The 17,116-nt window shown below is 50.1% G+C and overlaps 1 protein-coding gene across 3 annotated transcripts in view; it reads right to left on the bottom strand.

The window, feature by feature from the left end:
- Window positions 1-308: 308 nt before the first annotated feature.
- The window catches only part of LOC122372947 (protocadherin-16-like), an 82,942-nt gene continuing 66,134 nt past the window's right edge, over window positions 309-17,116 (bottom strand). The window contains exons 8-10 of one of the 3 annotated variants that reach the window (XM_043350633.1): window positions 15,084-15,180; window positions 3,493-3,602; window positions 309-662 (exon numbers count right to left, since the gene is read on the bottom strand). In XM_043350633.1, coding sequence (XP_043206568.1) covers window positions 501-662; window positions 3,493-3,602; window positions 15,084-15,180 — 369 coding nt within the window. In that variant the 3' untranslated portion in view covers window positions 309-500. Of the gene's footprint in view, window positions 1,087-3,492; window positions 3,603-15,083; window positions 15,181-17,116 lie in introns of all 3 variants that reach the window. The other 2 variants (XM_043350632.1, XM_043350634.1) reach the window with 2 other exon arrangements.

Raw genomic sequence — 17,116 nt, 5'->3', positions numbered from 1 at the left:
TCTTTCTTTCTTTCTTCTTTCTTTCTTTTTCTTTCTTTCTTTCTTCTTCTTTCTTTCTTCTTTCTTTCTTTTTCTTTCTTTCTTTCTTTCTTCTTTCTTCTTTCTTTCTTCTTTCTTTCTTTCTTCTTTCTTTCTTTCTTTCTTCTTCTTTCTTTCTTCTTTCTTCTTTCTTTCTTTCTTCTTTCTTTTTTTCTTTCTTCTTTCTTCTTTCTTTCTTTCTTTCTTTCTTTCTTTCTTTCTCTTTCTCTTTCTCTCTCTCTCTCTCTCTCTCCTCTCTCTCTCTCTCTCCTCTCTCTCTCTCTCTCTCTCTCTCTCTCTCACACTCACTCACTCATTCACTGCGTGTCGTTAAAGGTACTAAGTACAAAGTACTAAGTACTAAGTATACGAGGTTCGTCCCCAGCGCCTGTAGATGAACGCTGATCAGTCAGCCGGTGTTCGGAGCCCCTTTCCGGTGTCTGCGGGGCGCCAGCTGGCGGCTCCGGCTGCAGCAGTCTGGGCTACGTTACTTCCTGCGGGGTGAGGTGCCCCTTCCCCGTGTCAGCGGGGTGCCAGCTGGCGGCTCCGGCTGCAGCAGTCGGGGCTACGTTACCTTCCTGCGGTGTGAGGTGCACCACCAGCACTGCGCGCGACACAAACAGCTCACCGGCCGTCTCCTGGCTCTGCCCAACAAACAAACAACCAACAGAGCACGGTCAGTGCCAGCACTGCGCGCGACACAAACAGCTCACCGGCCGTCTCCTGGCTCTGCCCAACAAACAAACAACCAACAGAGCACGGTCAGTGCCAGCACTGCGCGCGACACAAACAGCTCACCGTCCGTCTCCTGGCTCTGCCCAACAAACAACAACCAACAGAGCACGGTCAGTGCCAGCACTGCACGCGACACAAACAGCTCACCGTCCGTCTCCTGGCTCTGCCCAACAAACAAACAACCAACAGAGCACGGTCAGTGCCAGCACTGCGCGCGACACAAACAGCTCACCGGCCGTCTCCTGGCTCTGCCCAACAAACAAACAACCAACAGAGCACCGTCAGTGCCAGCACTGCGCGCGACACAAACAGCTCACCGTCCGTCTCCTGGCTCTGCCCAACAAACAACCAATGGAGCACGGTCAGTGCCATCTGGAACTGTCCAACCAGCAAACAGCAAGCACACACACAACATAACCTAGTGATCGGCCGCCCGCAGCCAGCCGACGCGCTCACGTCTGTGTAATAGCCTATGGTCGGTTACATTGAACTCAATTAAAACAACCTGTGTATAGAAGCAAAAAAAGCACCGTGTATGTAAGCAAAAAAAAACTGAATTATAGCCTGTTCAGTTGAATTATGACCCGTAGTCAAGTTATATAAAAATTGGCATAGCAATTGGCATAACGTATAACCAGGTGAATGGCCTCTTTAACCAGACCAGTGTTCTCTCCCACCAGGTCACTGAACTCTGTCACCAGACCAGTGTTCTCTCCCACCAGGTCACTGAACTCTGACAGCAGACCGCCGTCACCTCTCACTGGCCCACAGAAGTTCAGGCAGTTGAACGGTGTGCTGAGCATTGTTAATAAGATCATTAGAAGGATGGAGAATAAGCTGCTGCTCATTTCTATCAAAAATATAAAGTAAACCAGTATATATTCGGGTGTGGCCCTTCCTCAGTGGTAAAGATCACCATAAAACAAGAGAGACGTATGTGACACACGTGAGGCAATATCCAACATTTTGAATTAAATCACTCACAGATATTTTGCATGCACTTCCAAAATAGGCGTCGGTCTAGATTTCGGTAATGACAAATAGCAATATAATATGTAAATGGTTGCACAATATAGGTACAGTTCAATATGATACAGTACGTACGCTCGGTTTTAATCTTGCATTACATATTAGCCTTTTCACGACGGGCTATCCGGCGAATGCACCTGATTTGACCAAATCTGCACCTAATTTCTTTTATAGCAAATATCTTCCTTTTGTGAATTTATTTCAGTGTTTTAACCCTCGCCGGCCGAGGGGGGGGCGGCACCCGACCCCCCATAGGTTTTTTCACGATAGCCCCGAACACGCTGGCGATAGAGAGCTGACACTTGGCATACCTGACCTTTGATTCAAGCCGGATCTTTTGACACCAACCGTATTTTCGGGTCAGGTCAGGTCACTGACCTATGACGTCATAAGTGAACCTCTGCACGGTCTTCAGATGTCGCAACTTCGCAACGCCCTCACTGCCAGAGGAAATGTCACAGGAAAATGAAACTTGCAAGATCTAGTATCCATTATGAGTCTCACAGCTTGTATTTCTCGGATTTTTTTTCCTAAAGGTCATATGAGGTCAGGTCATTTTCGTGACCTCACCATTATAAGTCAATGGGGAAAAATGAAAACTGCTATTCTGGCGCCGGGAACGATCTTCAACTATCTCAAGCCCACAGAATCGTGATTTCATGCATTCCTTGCAAGGCTAGATGCGTCACTTTTGCAATGTTGAACTTGCATGACGTCATTTATGACGTCATCAAGGTCATATTAGTTTTTCGTCAATAACTCCCGATCAAACTAAGCTAGCGAGTCGGGAAAGCCACCAATGGACTCAGGAAGACCTGTCGAATCAAACGATATGCGACATGACCTCTTTCGACCAACTTCGTGACCTGGGGGTGCTGACCTGGTCTTGACCTGAGGTCAACACCCTAAGTGACCTGACCCGAACAAATAGTATGTCATTCGACGCTCCTGAGCGAGACAAATACAATGCTGCCAAAATCGTGGTTCTGCGGCCGTTTTTGCGAAGTTATTCAACAAAAACTGAACCGTATCTTGGGGCACTTGACCTGACCTCAGGTCACCAGTTGACCTAGGACCTTAAAATGGAGTACAAATCTCTGCGTCTCGTAACGGCGCACACGCTCGTTTTTTCCGCGACGCGCTAGCTCCACCAGGGGCGAAACGGCGAGGGGGGTTCTTACCCGCCCCCCCCCCCACTTGGCAGGTGCGTATGTAGAAAACCGATAGGTCCGGCGAGGGTTAATCGGTGATGCTCTCTGATAATATGACAAAGCAGGCATATAAGCAATTAGTGCAACCCTAGCTAATAGCTGCTAAGAGACACACTGAACCTGATTTGACCAAATCTGCACTTAATCCGTACCAGATGTGCACCAATCGTGTACCAGATGGCCGTCGTGGAAACGGCTAATGTCAACATTTATATACCTAAATAGGTCAAAGGTTCAACGATTCATCGTCCTGTACATCCTCGCATAACATTTACCACAGTCTAGACTCATGCCAAAAATATCAATTATGGTATATTCGGGCACGCCCGAATATATGTTCGGGCGTGGCCCAGTGAGAAAGGGCCACGCCCGAATACATATCGGTCTATTTGTCTATTTCTGATAGAAATAAGCAACAGGATAGTCTTCATCCTTCTAATAGCCCACTGAAATCTCAGCAGCCCACTGACCTCTACAATTAGGGATATTTCACACTGACCTCTACAATAAGGGATATTTCAGACGGCGTGGTGACGTCATCGGGAATTTCCTTCACCAAGGAGAGGGCTGCACTGTCTGCGTCCAGAGCAAAGTACCGGGCCCAGTTGGCTGAAACAAACACAAACACAAACACAAACACAAACACAAACAAAAACATTACAAACGGCGTGCAAGCACTGACTGGGAAGAAAACAAAATATACTGCTGATAGACCGGCACATCGCAAAGTCGGCAAGAGCTAACTCTGATATGAAAATCCTGAAAATGGTATAATTCCTATCTCACAGTTTTGTTTGATGAGTGTGTAAGCGCCGGCGCACTGTTCAACGCATTATTATCATGTTGTCGTTGCTTTCCTTTTGTCTGGCTGATGTGACGTAGTGCACGACCTGTCACATGGCCGCCCGGCGCCGACCAATCGCGTGCCGTTCCGGCTCCAGCGCCGACCAATCGCGTGCCGTTCCGGCTCCAGCGCCGACCAATCGCGTGCCGCTCCGGCTCCAGCGCCGACCAATCGCGTGCCGTTCCGGCTCCAGCGCCGACCAATCGCGTGCCGTTCAGGCTCCAGCGCCGACCAATCGCGTGCCGTTCCGGCTCCAGCGCCGACCAATCGCGTGCCGTTCCGGCTCCAGCGCCGACCAATCGCGTGCCGTTCCGGCTCCAGCGCCGGCCGGGTATTCGGGGCGTGTCAGCGCAGCTCAGTGGGGGAAACTGGGGTCAAATCTTCCATTTTTGGAAGCCTTAAAACCCGCGCCCTGATGGGGGCCATTTTGGCCCCCCCCCCTGTGGTTTTTCTTAAAGGTAGTGTGCCACATTTGAAAGATTTCCCGTTTTATTTTTCCTAGGATAAGAAGCTTCTGTTTTTACCTAATATCGCAAAAAAAAAATCAAAAATGGGCTAGGAATAGTGCCTTTTTCGCCTAAAAGTTTATCGGTTTTTAGATATGTATAACAACTGTAGTGGGCTCACCTGCAAACAGGCGTCGGGCAACAATCGCGAATGCGGCGCACTTGTGACAATAAGCAAAGGTCATTATAGTGTTACGACCATACGACGTACGGGAATGAGTTATCAGCTGTCTAATCGTAGACAACACAATGTCGAGCCTTAAACTGTAAGCCTGTATTGGTATTGTTTCTTAAATTTGGCTGTCGAACATTAATTTGTGGTTTGAAATATGATTTTATGTAAAATAATTGATATGAAACAGCGTCTCTTAAGTTATGACCCCATTACACCACACGCAAGTGGCAGAAATGACAATGATCAGCTGACGCATTTTTCTTGGCCGAAGTCAGAGCGTGCGGCCCGACGCACCACGCGTATTTGGAAATTCCGACCTCGACGAGCATCAGAAGCCACCTAACAGGCGTGTTCGAAACCGCAGGAGATGATGATGAACGGGTTTATCGAAACTTGATTGGATGAGCCTATCGGTAATAGCGATTTTAGTGTGTGCATTTATTGTTCATAGTGGTGTGAAATGTGGTTGGGGTACGACCGACAACCCGTCGGGGCGAATTTTGCACTGGGGTACTCAAAATTTGAAGAATTTAAGACATTTCCATAAGTTTTGAAGGTATGGATAAGTTCTAAAAATCCGGTTCTCCATATCCGGGTCATTAACTCCATATGGTCCAAGAAAGCTGGCACACTACCTTTAAATAGCGAGAAAACGGCGGCACGCAGCGCCGCCAAGTTTTGGGTACCTTACCGGGCATCAATTTGACACCTTTACACAAAATTTCAAGTCACAGGTCACCTCAGGTCAGGAGTTATTGAGGTCAAACTGAGGTCATGTTCGAGTAAAAATGAGCAAAAACATGACATCTTGAAACGCTCACCAATTCTACAGTTAACAAACAATTTTAAAGTTCTTTAAGTGGTTGTGTAGAGAAAAGACGGCGCTACAAAACTGCTATCTCAGATTTTCGAAATTTTGGGATTTTGACCCCTAAACAAAATTGATTTCTTTAGAAAAACTCAAAGAATTTCCAAAAACTTTTCGAATTTCGAAAAAAAAAACGGAATAAATGTGATTGTAGCCGCCGACCACCTCAGGGCCCCGGATCTCGCGCCGACCGGTAGTGAAACGCGCTCTCCGCCTGTGCTGACCATATATTGCTCGTAGAGCAGCAAACAGAACGGATCAAAGCGAAGCGGTTTCTGGAATCGAAACAAAGGAAACTTAACATATGACCAAATGAACACCAACCAAACGAATACGCAGACACAACAAAGCAAAGAAAAACAAATCGGCAAACAATCTCACAAACATGAACTAATTTCCGAGGTCAAAATCGCTCACTCACCTACACGGTGCGCCCTTGCACTCCAAACGTCGAACGGCTGAACCAAGCCAAACACGAACAAACCCATCAGATACGCGGCACGCTAACGCCGCCGCGACTGGCCAACCAAGAATGGGCGCTGCCCCGCCGGCCGCCCCTCCGCTGACCCAGAAGGGTGACGTGGCAGCCGGCAGGTCAGGTCACGTGACCGTAGAGGTCACCGGTCAGTAGTAGTACATCGAACAAAATCCTAAAAACTTATATCCGCGAAACACAATACAAAACTAAATTACAAATCGATACCTCAAATAAACCAAAAGACACAAGGCACCAACCAAAAAATAAACATATCAATAAATCGATAGCAAATGGACAACCGAAAATCACACCGCCATCTGTCGAACGCTCAGACAACTAAAAGTTACCATCGCCAGGCGACAACGGCGCCAACACTGCCCCCGCTCAACCGACAGGGTTGAGGACACCTAACACTCATCACTTAACACTAAACACCGAATAAAACACTTAACTATCACCGCGCCGCGACAACACTCGGTAACTCAGGTCTGAGCCGCAGTCGGCTCCAGACGATCGCAGTTTAGCTCAGGCTCAGGTCAGCAGTCGGCAGCAGGACTATCAGCTTATGCACCGGCCGCGTCAGAACCGTGCCACCAGTTCTCAGGGACACCTTTCTCACCAAACCGTCCTTGCTCGGAAACGTCTGCGTCACCTTGCCCATGCGCCAATGACCTCTCGGCACGTCCTCATCTATCAGTAATACGACGTCTCCTTGCTCTACGTTCCTAGACTTAGATACCCACCTCTGGCGCCGCTGTAAGGTCGGCAAGTACTCGCGCCTCCATCTGATCCAAAACTGGTCAGCGAGGTACTGGACCCTTCTCCACTGCTTGGCGGAGAACTGCTCGTCAGCAAACCTACCTGGTATGCCTTCACCGCCGCCTCGTAAGAGCAGCAGGTGATTGGGCGTGAGCGGCTCAAGGTTCCCGTTGTCATCGGAAACGTGTGTCAGCGGTCTACTGTTAAGCACTGACTCAATCTCACAGAACAGTGTGCTCAGTCCCTCGTCGTCAAGTCTCTGAGTCGGCATAGACCTCCAAACCTTCCTAAACGTTCGGATGCATCGCTCCCAGCATCCCCCAAAGTGAGACGCAGCAGGTGGATTGAAGATCCACTCAATCCCTTTGGACAGAGCGAACTGCTGCAGCATACTTACATCTAAACTCTCGAGCTCAGCCCGTAGCTCATTGTTGGCCCCTACCATGTTCGTGCCCAAATCGCTCCTTATCCTAAGAATCGGCCCTCTACGCGCTACAATGCGGCGAATCGCATTGATCAGTGAGTCTGTCTCTAACGACTGGAGAACCTCAACATGAACGGCTCTGGTGACCAGACAGGTGCACATAAGACCATACCGCTTGATCTCATGGCGACCCCTTTTCACCATCACTGGTCCGAACACATCTAAACCTACCGACGTGAAAGCTGGCGTGTCCGGCGTCACCCGGTCCTCTGGCAAATCTGACATCATCTGCTGCTCTGGGGCTGCGTTAACCTTCCTACAGGTCACGCAGGATCGCACTAAGCTCCTGACCAGAGGTCCCACCCCCACTATCCAAAATCTCTCTCGGATCTTACTCAGCGTGTGCTCACGACCCTGATGTCCCACTGACACGTGAGCGTCACGCATTACCAGTCTTGTCACATGATGGTTCCTCGGTAGGAGCACAGTACACCTGGCGCTGCTCTCAACTGGGCAGCGGCTCAACCTACCCCCTACGACCAACAGTCCGTCCTTCAGCGTCACGTTCAGCCCCTTGAGGGAGCTCGACTTCACATTTACCGTGCCTTCACGATCATAAAACTCGGGGAAGCTGGTCTCCTGAACATACCTGAGAATGTTCAGCTCAGCAGACCTTAGATCGTCCACGCTCAGAGACGTCCCCAACCCCACTCCCCGAGCGCGCAGACCCCGATCGCGGATCACGCGCGCCCGAGAGAGCAGTCTCCCTTGAGCACCTGAAAGAAACGTATGTACCATGCCACGGCCTTCTTGAGTCTGTACCAAGACGAGAAGTGACTGAGCAGCTTCTCAGTCGCGGACGGCTGCTCGCGACCCGACACTGCAGCCGACACCTGAGGAACCTCAGCGACCGCTGCAACAACAGTCGCAGGTGAGGGATGTCTGATCTCTGGATCGTCAGAATCATCAACTGAGCGCCCCGGCTCACACGGCCAGCTCTCCTCGCTCGCTGAAAGGAAGTCCGGCCCCTTCAACCACATGTCCAAGTCCTCTGGAGTGGATCCACGTGATCCGACATCTGCCGGGTTGGCAGCAGACGGGACGTACTTCCAATCCTCTACCGACGTCCTGTCTCGAATGAAAGTGACTCGGTTTGCCACGTAAGTCTTAAACCGAGCCGTCCTGTTACGAAGGTACTTCAGCACGACTGTGCTGTCAGTCCACAGGTACGAGCTGCTGAAACGAAGGCCAGACTCCTTCACGATCAGATCCCTCAGCCTCGTAGCCACCACGGCCGCGGCTAACTCTAAACGAGGGATCGTTACGAACTTCACAGGGTTCACCAAAGCCTTCCCCATAACAAAGCGCACGGTACACACGACACCACCGTCGTCTGCCGGCGTCTCCGTTCTCAGGAACGCCACTGCTGAGTGACCAGTCTCACTGGCGTCCGAGAAGACGTGAAGCTGACGAACGACCTCACCGTCAGCAGCCCCGAAACATCGGTCCAGGCTGACCGCATCGAGGCGGTTGGCCTGCGCCAACCACTCAGACCACTCGTCCTCTAGGGGCGCCGGAATGGCGTCGTCCCAGCCACAGGACATCATGCACAGCTTCTGGACCAAGACCTTGCCCTGCAAGGTGACTGGCGCGACGATGCCCAGTGGGTCGAACAAGGCACTGACTGTGGACAAAATGCCTCGCCTCGTCACTGGTCTGCGCCTGTCAGCGAAGCGGAACCGGAACGTGTCATCCTCAACCGACCACAGCATGCCCAGAGCACGCTCTGGCTTCAACGACTCTGCCTGGAGGTCAAGATCCTTCGCGTTGTTGCCCCTGTCCTCACGCGGAATACTCCGAAGGAACTCTGTGCTGTTACTCATGAACTTGCGCATATTAAATGCGCCTGTCTGACATAACTGTCTCAAATCGCTGGCCAAACGAACAGCCTCGTCCACTGATGAAGCCGATACCAGTGCATCGTCTACATAGACATTTTGATCAACAATCCTAGCAGCCTCTGGATGCTCGGCCTTACCTTCTTCAGCGCACTGCCTCAGTGCAAACCCTGCGACGCTGGGAGAAGACACCGCGCCGAAGATGTGCGATTTCATGCGGCAGACCACCACGTCACCGCCGACATCGCCGTTCCTGAACCACAGGAAACGCAGCATGTTCGCATCAGCAGCAGGCAGTCGAACCCTGTGAAACATCGACTCCACGTCACACGTGAACGCCACAGGATTCAGGCGGAATCGAAGCAGCACCCCAACAAGTGAGTTGGTGAGGTTGGGTCCCTTGATCAGCAGATCGTTCAGACACAGGCCGTCAGTTTTTGCAGAACAATCAAAAACCACCCTTAGTTTCTTCTTCTCTGGATGCCTGACACCGTGGTGCGGCAAATACCAAACCCTTTCCCCAGTCTCAACCTCAGCGTCTGGGACCACCTCAGCGTAGCCCTCATCAAACAGTCGCTGAACAACAGAAACATACTCATCACGAAGATCGGGGTTGTCAGACAAGCGTCGCCTGAGAGGCTCCAAGCGCCTTTTAGCTGTGAAGTAGCTATCCGGCAAGTCACTGACATCACGGAGTGGGAGACCTATCTCAAAATGGCCCATCTCATCCTTCCTCAGCTTAGATTTGACCATGCTCACCCACTCCTTGTCCTCCACGGACAAACTCTCAGTCTCATCAGCTGCGTCCTTGAAATCCTGATCGTACAGCTGAACGAACAGATCAGCCTGAGAGACCTTACCAGGAATGTCGGAACGCGAAACGCCGATCCGGTTCACAGAGTGCTGACCCACAGGATCACGAGCCGACCGATGGGAGGGTCCAATCACGTACCACCCGAGGCGGGTGCGCAGAGCGCACGGCCCGTCGCCCTCAGGCTTCCTCACCTCATCAGGCACCAACAGCTGTGGACAGTTTGCACCAATCAGTAGATCCACCTCACGCAGATCAACACCAGTCTCCGGCAGCTCCACACCACACAGGTGTGGCCAAGCACTCAACTCAACTCTGTCACACACATCCTCAGTGGACACAGGAATGCGGCCAAGAGTGAACACTGGAGGGAGCGAGAACAGACCTTCACCTTTCAGGGGACCAACTTTCACATCCTCCATCACAGATGTGGAAATCTCACTCCCAGATCCACACACAGTGTCAACAGAAATGGTAGTGGACTTTGAGCACATCCCAAGCTGATCAGCCAGACTCTTACTCATGAAAGTTCCAGAGCTGCCACTATCACAAAAGGCAAGAGTTTCCACTGTCTTCCCTGAGGGTGACACAACTCTCACTGGAACCACAGGCATCAGAGTACCTGTTCTCTGACCAGAGTCAGCAGTGACTCCACCGCTGCTAACCTGAACTGAGCTGCTGGGAGCAGCACTGGGTCTCACCTGCTCAGCCTTAGGTGGCTGCTCACCCTGCCTGTGGAGGAGAGTAGCGTGCAGACCACCACAGATGCTGCACTTCCTACGCTTCCTGCAGAACCTGGCAGTGTGACCTTCATGCAAGCAACCAAAACACAACCTCTGAGTCTGAATGAACTGCTTCCTCTCATCCATCGGTCTCCATTTCAGCTCCTGACAGTCATCAAGGAAGTGATTACCTCGACAGAACCTGCATCTGTTCTCACCTGATCCTGAGCTTACTGCAGTCGCACTGCACTGCGCCTGCATGCGACCAGAGACCTGTGGCTTTGACCTCTGTGCAGCCTGTTTGCTCTCCGAGGACCTACCAAAAACTGGGTTTCTCTTAACGCGCACTTCCTTGGCCAAAAAATCGACCAAGTCCCTGAACCTCACCATCCTCCCTTCACCTTCCATGATATCATCACTTAACCTCATCCACCTATCCTTCAAGTAGCCAGGCAGTTTGTCAACCACCTCTCTCAAGGTTCTCGGGTGTTCGAGCTCACCTGCAACGTCCAAGTCAGTCATTGCGTGTTTGATTTCAGTCAGGTACAGGGTCAACCTATCTAACTCCTCTAAGTCACCTGGAGGGATCCTGCCCCAATCGTTCAGTCTTTGCACGTATGCATCGACCACCCTGTGTGAGCTGCCATACCTCTGATCTAACAGCCTTCGGGCCTCTGCATAACCACCCTCACTCAGGTACATACAGCTCCTAACAATCTGTCTCGGTTTTCCCACAGTCAGCTGCTCAAGGTAGTGCAAGAGCTCGTCATCGTCAGTCGTGCGTGACACAATTCTAGCCTCAAATGACCTGATGAACAGTTTGTACTTCATGACGTTACCATCAAATTTCTCAATCTCAGTAGGTGGCAACAACATCCTCTGCATCTGTGAGTTCAGCACGGATGTCTCATCAGAACGGGGAGATCTCACCTGGTTGTCTGTCTGGATCCTCAATGAGTCAATCACTTCCTCACTTACCTCTCCACTGGGCAACTCAGCCAGCTTTAACTCTATATCTAACTGCTGACGTCTCATCTTAATCCTAAGTTCCTGTTCCTCAAGCTGTTCCATCTCTTTCAAATTCCTCAACTTTGCAATGAGCAACTGAGACGCTTCCGAGCCAGAACCTGACAGATTTTGAGACAAAGTATTGCTAGCCAACTGACCTGCTGCCATCCTGACCTGTTCCTGATTTACATCTCCCTTTAGCTGAGACATGTCCCTGTCTACACTATCATGCTCATCATCAACAGGCTTGACAACATTCCATAGCCTATCAACAAGTTCCGCCTTTTTACCCAAAGTCGAAAGCCCCCTAGAGCTGAGCTCCTCCACTAACTCTGAGGACTTGAGCTTGGAGAGCTCCTCCCTTGATGCCATTTAGCTACCTTACCCTAATAATGCATCACACAGACTAACAACAACAACACACACTAAACACACAAATGCGTGACACAGTAACACCTTAAAGCTAACCCCAACAGCCCCACTGGCCACTGATGTTCCCTTGAAGAGCACTCAAAATCCTTACTTGAGCCAGAGTTCACTGATACCACTGAGCCAAACTGAGTCCAATCCTGGCACACAGCCAACCCAGGAAGAGCGAATTGGCGCGAGTCCAAGTCCAAAGTTCAAGGCCAAACTGCCCCCGGTTCAAGGCCAAACTGCCCCCGGACAGTAGGTACTCACAGGTCCAAACTCACAGAGGTGAGTCAAACCAAACCAAACCCACGGTCATACCAAACCAGACCCAGATCACTTACCGACTCCAACTCTGCGCACGTTAGCTCACGCAGAAACTCAGCACGTTGAAACACGCGCAGAGGCCCGGCAGTCGGCACGTGTCGAGCTCTGCTGCAGGGCGAAACACTGTAGCCACGGTAGCCACTGCAGACCGTAGAAGCTGGTAGAAGCTGCGCGCGTCCGTAGGACAGCGCCGATAGCGCAGCCAGCGCGCGCAGAAACTGCGCGCGTCCGAGATCCAGCCGGCGCGCAGAAACTGCGCGCTCCCGACGATCCAGTCAGCGCGCGCAGAAGCTGGCGCCGAGCAGCCGAAGACCAGCCAGCGAGCGCAGATACCGCTCGCGCAGAAACTGGCGCGTGTAGAAACTGGCGCGTGTAGAAACTGGCGCGTGTAGAAACTGGCGCGTGTAGAAACTGTAGCCGCCGACGACCTCAGGGCCCCGGATCTCGCGCCGACCGGTAGTGAAACGCGCTCTCCGCCTGTGCTGACCATATATTGCTCGTAGAGCAGCAAACAGAACGGATCAAAGCGTAGCGGTTTCTGGAATCGAAACAAAGGAAACTTAACATATGACCAAATGAACACCAACCAAACGAATACGCAGACACAACAAAGCAAAGAAAAACAAATCGGCAAACAATCTCACAAACATGAACTAATTTCCGAGGTCAAAATCGCTCACTCACCTACACGGTGCGCCCTTGCACTCCAAACGTCGAACGGCTGAACCAAGCCAAACACGAACAAACCCATCAGATACGCGGCACGCTAACGCCGCCGCGACTGGCCAACCAAGAATGGGCGCTGCCCCGCCGGCCGCCCCTCCGCTGACCCAGAAGGGTGACGTGGCAGCCGGCAGGTCAGGTCACGTGACCGTAGAGGTCACCGGTCAGTAGTAGTACATCGAACAAAATCCTAAAAACTTATATCCGCGAAACACAATACAAAACTAAATTACAAATCGATACCTAAAATAAACCAAAAGACACAAGGCACCAACCAAAAAATAAACATATCAATAAATCGATAGCAAATGGACAACCGAAAATCACACCGCCATCTGTCGAACGCTCAGACAACTAAAAGTTACCATCGCCAGGCGACAACGGCGCCAACAGTGATAGTCCCTGCACCCTTCGATATACATACCAAATTTTAGATCGATACCTCTTTTTTGGCAAAGTTATAGCGAAAAAAACTGTTAAAAATTGATGACGTCAAATTTTTGAACTCAATTTTTAGCAATTCTAGACCTCGTAGCGCAAAACGGAGACCACCATTGAACTCCCCGTGACAAGCTGCATCGAATCGATACCCATTTTATGCAAACATATCAACTTTGAAATTTGACCTAATTTGACCTGACCTTGACCTGACCTTGACCTGACCTTGACCAAAACGTGACCTAAGCTGGCCCTTAAGTCTGTCTGACCCACATAATCGCATTTGTCATGTAAAATGGACCATAAAACATATATCACACGACACTTTCATATTGTGACCCCCAGTGACCTGACCTCTGTGACCTGACCTGGTATCAGTGACCTCAAATAACAAAATATGTGTTTGAAGAACATTTCCCCATCGATGATTTTCAATGAAATGCATTTTACACGATTTTACAACGCATTTCTTGAAATGCCTGTAAACGGTGAAAAATCGACCTTTGACCTGACCTGTGACGTCATCGGTTTGACCGAGGTCAATGAAATTGGGTCACAAGGTAGTTCCCCGTTGGGGCTATCCAAAACCGTTTACCGCTTGTCGGTATGTTGCGTGGTGCTCGAGATCTGAGGGGGGGGGGGCAAAATGCCCCCCCCCCATCAGACCGCGTTGCTCGGCAGACCCCATCTGGGCGCGGGTTAAATTTTTGGAAGGACCTTTCATAAATGGGTATGCATTTTCCAAAAATGGAAGACTTCCAAAATTGGAAAGCCTAAAAACCGGAACACAGCACACGCTTGCAAAACGCATCTAACTCGCGGAAAACGCTTCGTTCGCTGAGTTTTCACTTGCAATTCAGCTCACAACCCGCGTCGAAAGCGCGTCCCGCTTGGAAAACGCTTTGCGCTCCCAACCCGCGGCTGAAACGCGCTGATTATTGATTACACTTGACCTTTGCACGTGACATCTAGCATATCCATGCGTCTGTTTCATAACAAAATTTTATGCTGCGTTTTTCGAGGATCTTTTTAGCTTTGGTACCGCAAACGGGGGTGACTTTGCCATGCTGGGTGACTTTGCCATGCTTCTCAAAAAATGTTTTAGGGTGATCTCCAGCGATATTTTACGAATAATGTAATAATTTTGTATGCACAAATGAAAGATAATTGATAGGCCTTCCAACATAACCAACACTGAGAGATAAGTTACCACTTAATACAGAACTGGGCTAGTGGGCTCCATTTTATTGGAGTCATTGAAATGGTCAAATTTGAAGATGTCCGAACTTTCTATTATCTAACCATGTTCTAGACCAACTGTGATGCTTAAACTTGGAATGGTTGATCATTCATGACAAGGCTGTTAAGTTAGCATATCCAACAAAACTGGCATCTGTCACTTAATTTAGCTAAAAAATTTTGGTGGCGATTCTTCCAAGTGAATTGCAGGCCACATGGGGTGACTTTGCCACCATGTTATCAATGCAAAAAATGAAATACTTATCCGATGCAATTCAAGATAAGTTTTAAATGTAGCATCATTTTGATCTCCAAACTGGTATTTAAAATGTAATTTGCTGCCTGCCTGCCCTCTCCTTCCCTCCCTTCGTCCCTCCCTCCCCCCCCCTCCCCCTGCGCCGCTCCGCAGCTGGGCCGCCGTTCAGATCACCGGCCGCCGGTGACGTCACGCGCGCTGACCTGACGGTAGGTCGAGGAGCGTGTACTTCAGCGGCCCGCCTCTGTCCGGATCCGTGGCCGAAATGGTCGCCGGCTTCACCACCAGCGGACCCAGCGCCTGCCGGGACACGGGGATCAGCCGGGCGACGACGCTATGCATCTATCTTCGGCCGGGACGACCCTACTGTTAACGCCAGACCCCTTGAGACCCTAATTTTTCGCGATTACTTTTAAATGCGTGAAGGAATTTCAACCAAGCTCAGGACATGACCGTTTCAAGACAGGCCGAAACTTTTACAATTTAGATATTTTATCGCCATTTCAATATTTCAGGCACTTGTCATTGACTCGTAATGTTAAATTTCGAGCAAGATTTTCATCCGGTGTGTAGAGGCTATCACCAGTCAGTCTGTGATACGTTATGACGTCACAGCTAAGCCCCGCCTCTGTGGTCTAGGCCTGCGGCGGTTTCGGGCCGGCGCGCGGTCACTCTCGCTGTGGCGGGGAGCGGGGACGGGCGACGGTCGAGCGGTGCCGAAAGCCGGCGGAGTTGTGCGTAGCGTCTTTACTGACAGTGCCCAGAGAGCGACATGATGACTAAGGAGTCATAAATGCTCAATGCGCATTACTTCTACAATGCTGATATGTTCGCTGATATTTTTTTTTTATAAGCTGCATATGACGGGCAGATGGCATATAACTGACATAAGGTTAGGAAATATTCACCTGTATTTAAAGCCTATGGCGTTGCAGATAATGCGATAATGGGATGTCGGATGTCACCAAGTAGCTGCCGATTTGTACATCGCTATGCAACCATCGAACAACGCAATAATAAGTTAACCCGCGCCGGGCCGGGGGGGGGGGGGTGTTTGAACACCCCCCCCCCTGCGGTTTTTCGCAGATATCTCAAAAACCAAAAACGTTATCTCAAAAACTCAAAAACCAAAAACCAAACGTTTTTGGCACACCTGTTCGTACATCTTTTCCGCACATGTTGTGAAAATTTCAGACCCAGGTCGCCTTAGGTCAGGTCACCAGGTCACGCCAAGTGACCTCACCTCAGAAAAAAATAAGAATGCTCGTCATAGCTACACCGATTGATCGATTGCCTTGAAACTTTCAGCGATTGATTAGAGCAACAGTATCTACAAAATGTATATCTCGGAATTTTGATATCGGTGACCTAAGGTCAGGTCAATTTTGCGGCCTCTCCATTATAAGTCAATGGGAGAAAATTGAAAAGCGTCTGTTTTGCACGAACGCCATTCTAGACACTCTCAAACATCTAGATGTAGGTAAAATTGACACACTGAACCAGAAAATGGCAACTGTGACCCCTCGTTATGTCCCAGAGGTCATCTCAGGTCACGAACAGAATCTAACAGTTTTTCGCTAATAACTTCTGATAGAGGCGTCCTAGAGCGCTTAAAACGCCTTAGATGTGTTCGGCTCGACGTTGCGGATCGACTGATATGCAACATGACCTTTTCCGGTCAGGTCATGACCTTGACCTGAGGTCAAATTTTCAAGTTGACCTTTCAAGGTCAAATTATAGTTCATTCGACGCGTCTCGACGAGAGGAACACGATGCTGGCAAAATTAATGTCATGGCTCTTTTGAGTCAAAAGTTATCGCCGAAAAACCGATTTTCGTAAAAACGGCTATTTTTGGAGTTTTTGTCCTCTGGAGGCTAAACCGTTGACCTGAGGTCAAATCTGAGAACATTACTCAGAAAGGCCTGTAAAAGGGCTATCGAATGCGCTTTTCTGCGGCGCTGTAGCTCTATCGGTTCCCGAGATAGCCGTTGGCAGTTTCCAAAATGTTGAAATAGTCAACATTTTACCTTTGGTGACCTCTGGTGACCTGACCTTGGACCTGACCCAAAAAAATGACCGAAGTGTTTTCGTCCTTATTTTGGACGTTCTTTCGATTGCCGCTTACCGCGTGTCGCTACGTGGCCCAGGAGCCGAGTTAGAAGGGGGGGGGGGTGTTCAGACACCCCCCCGGCCCGGCGCGGAATCTCAGAGCACCGGCCCGGCGCGGGTTAATTG

The sequence above is a fragment of the Amphibalanus amphitrite genome, unplaced genomic scaffold, assembly GCF_019059575.1.
Source record: "Amphibalanus amphitrite isolate SeventyFive unplaced genomic scaffold, NRLGWU_Aamphi_draft 001422F_arrow, whole genome shotgun sequence".
NCBI classification, from domain to species: Eukaryota; Metazoa; Arthropoda; class Thecostraca; order Balanomorpha; family Balanidae; genus Amphibalanus; species Amphibalanus amphitrite.
Note: the sequence above shows the minus strand (reverse complement) of the source record. Positions and strands in the feature narration are given on the sequence as shown.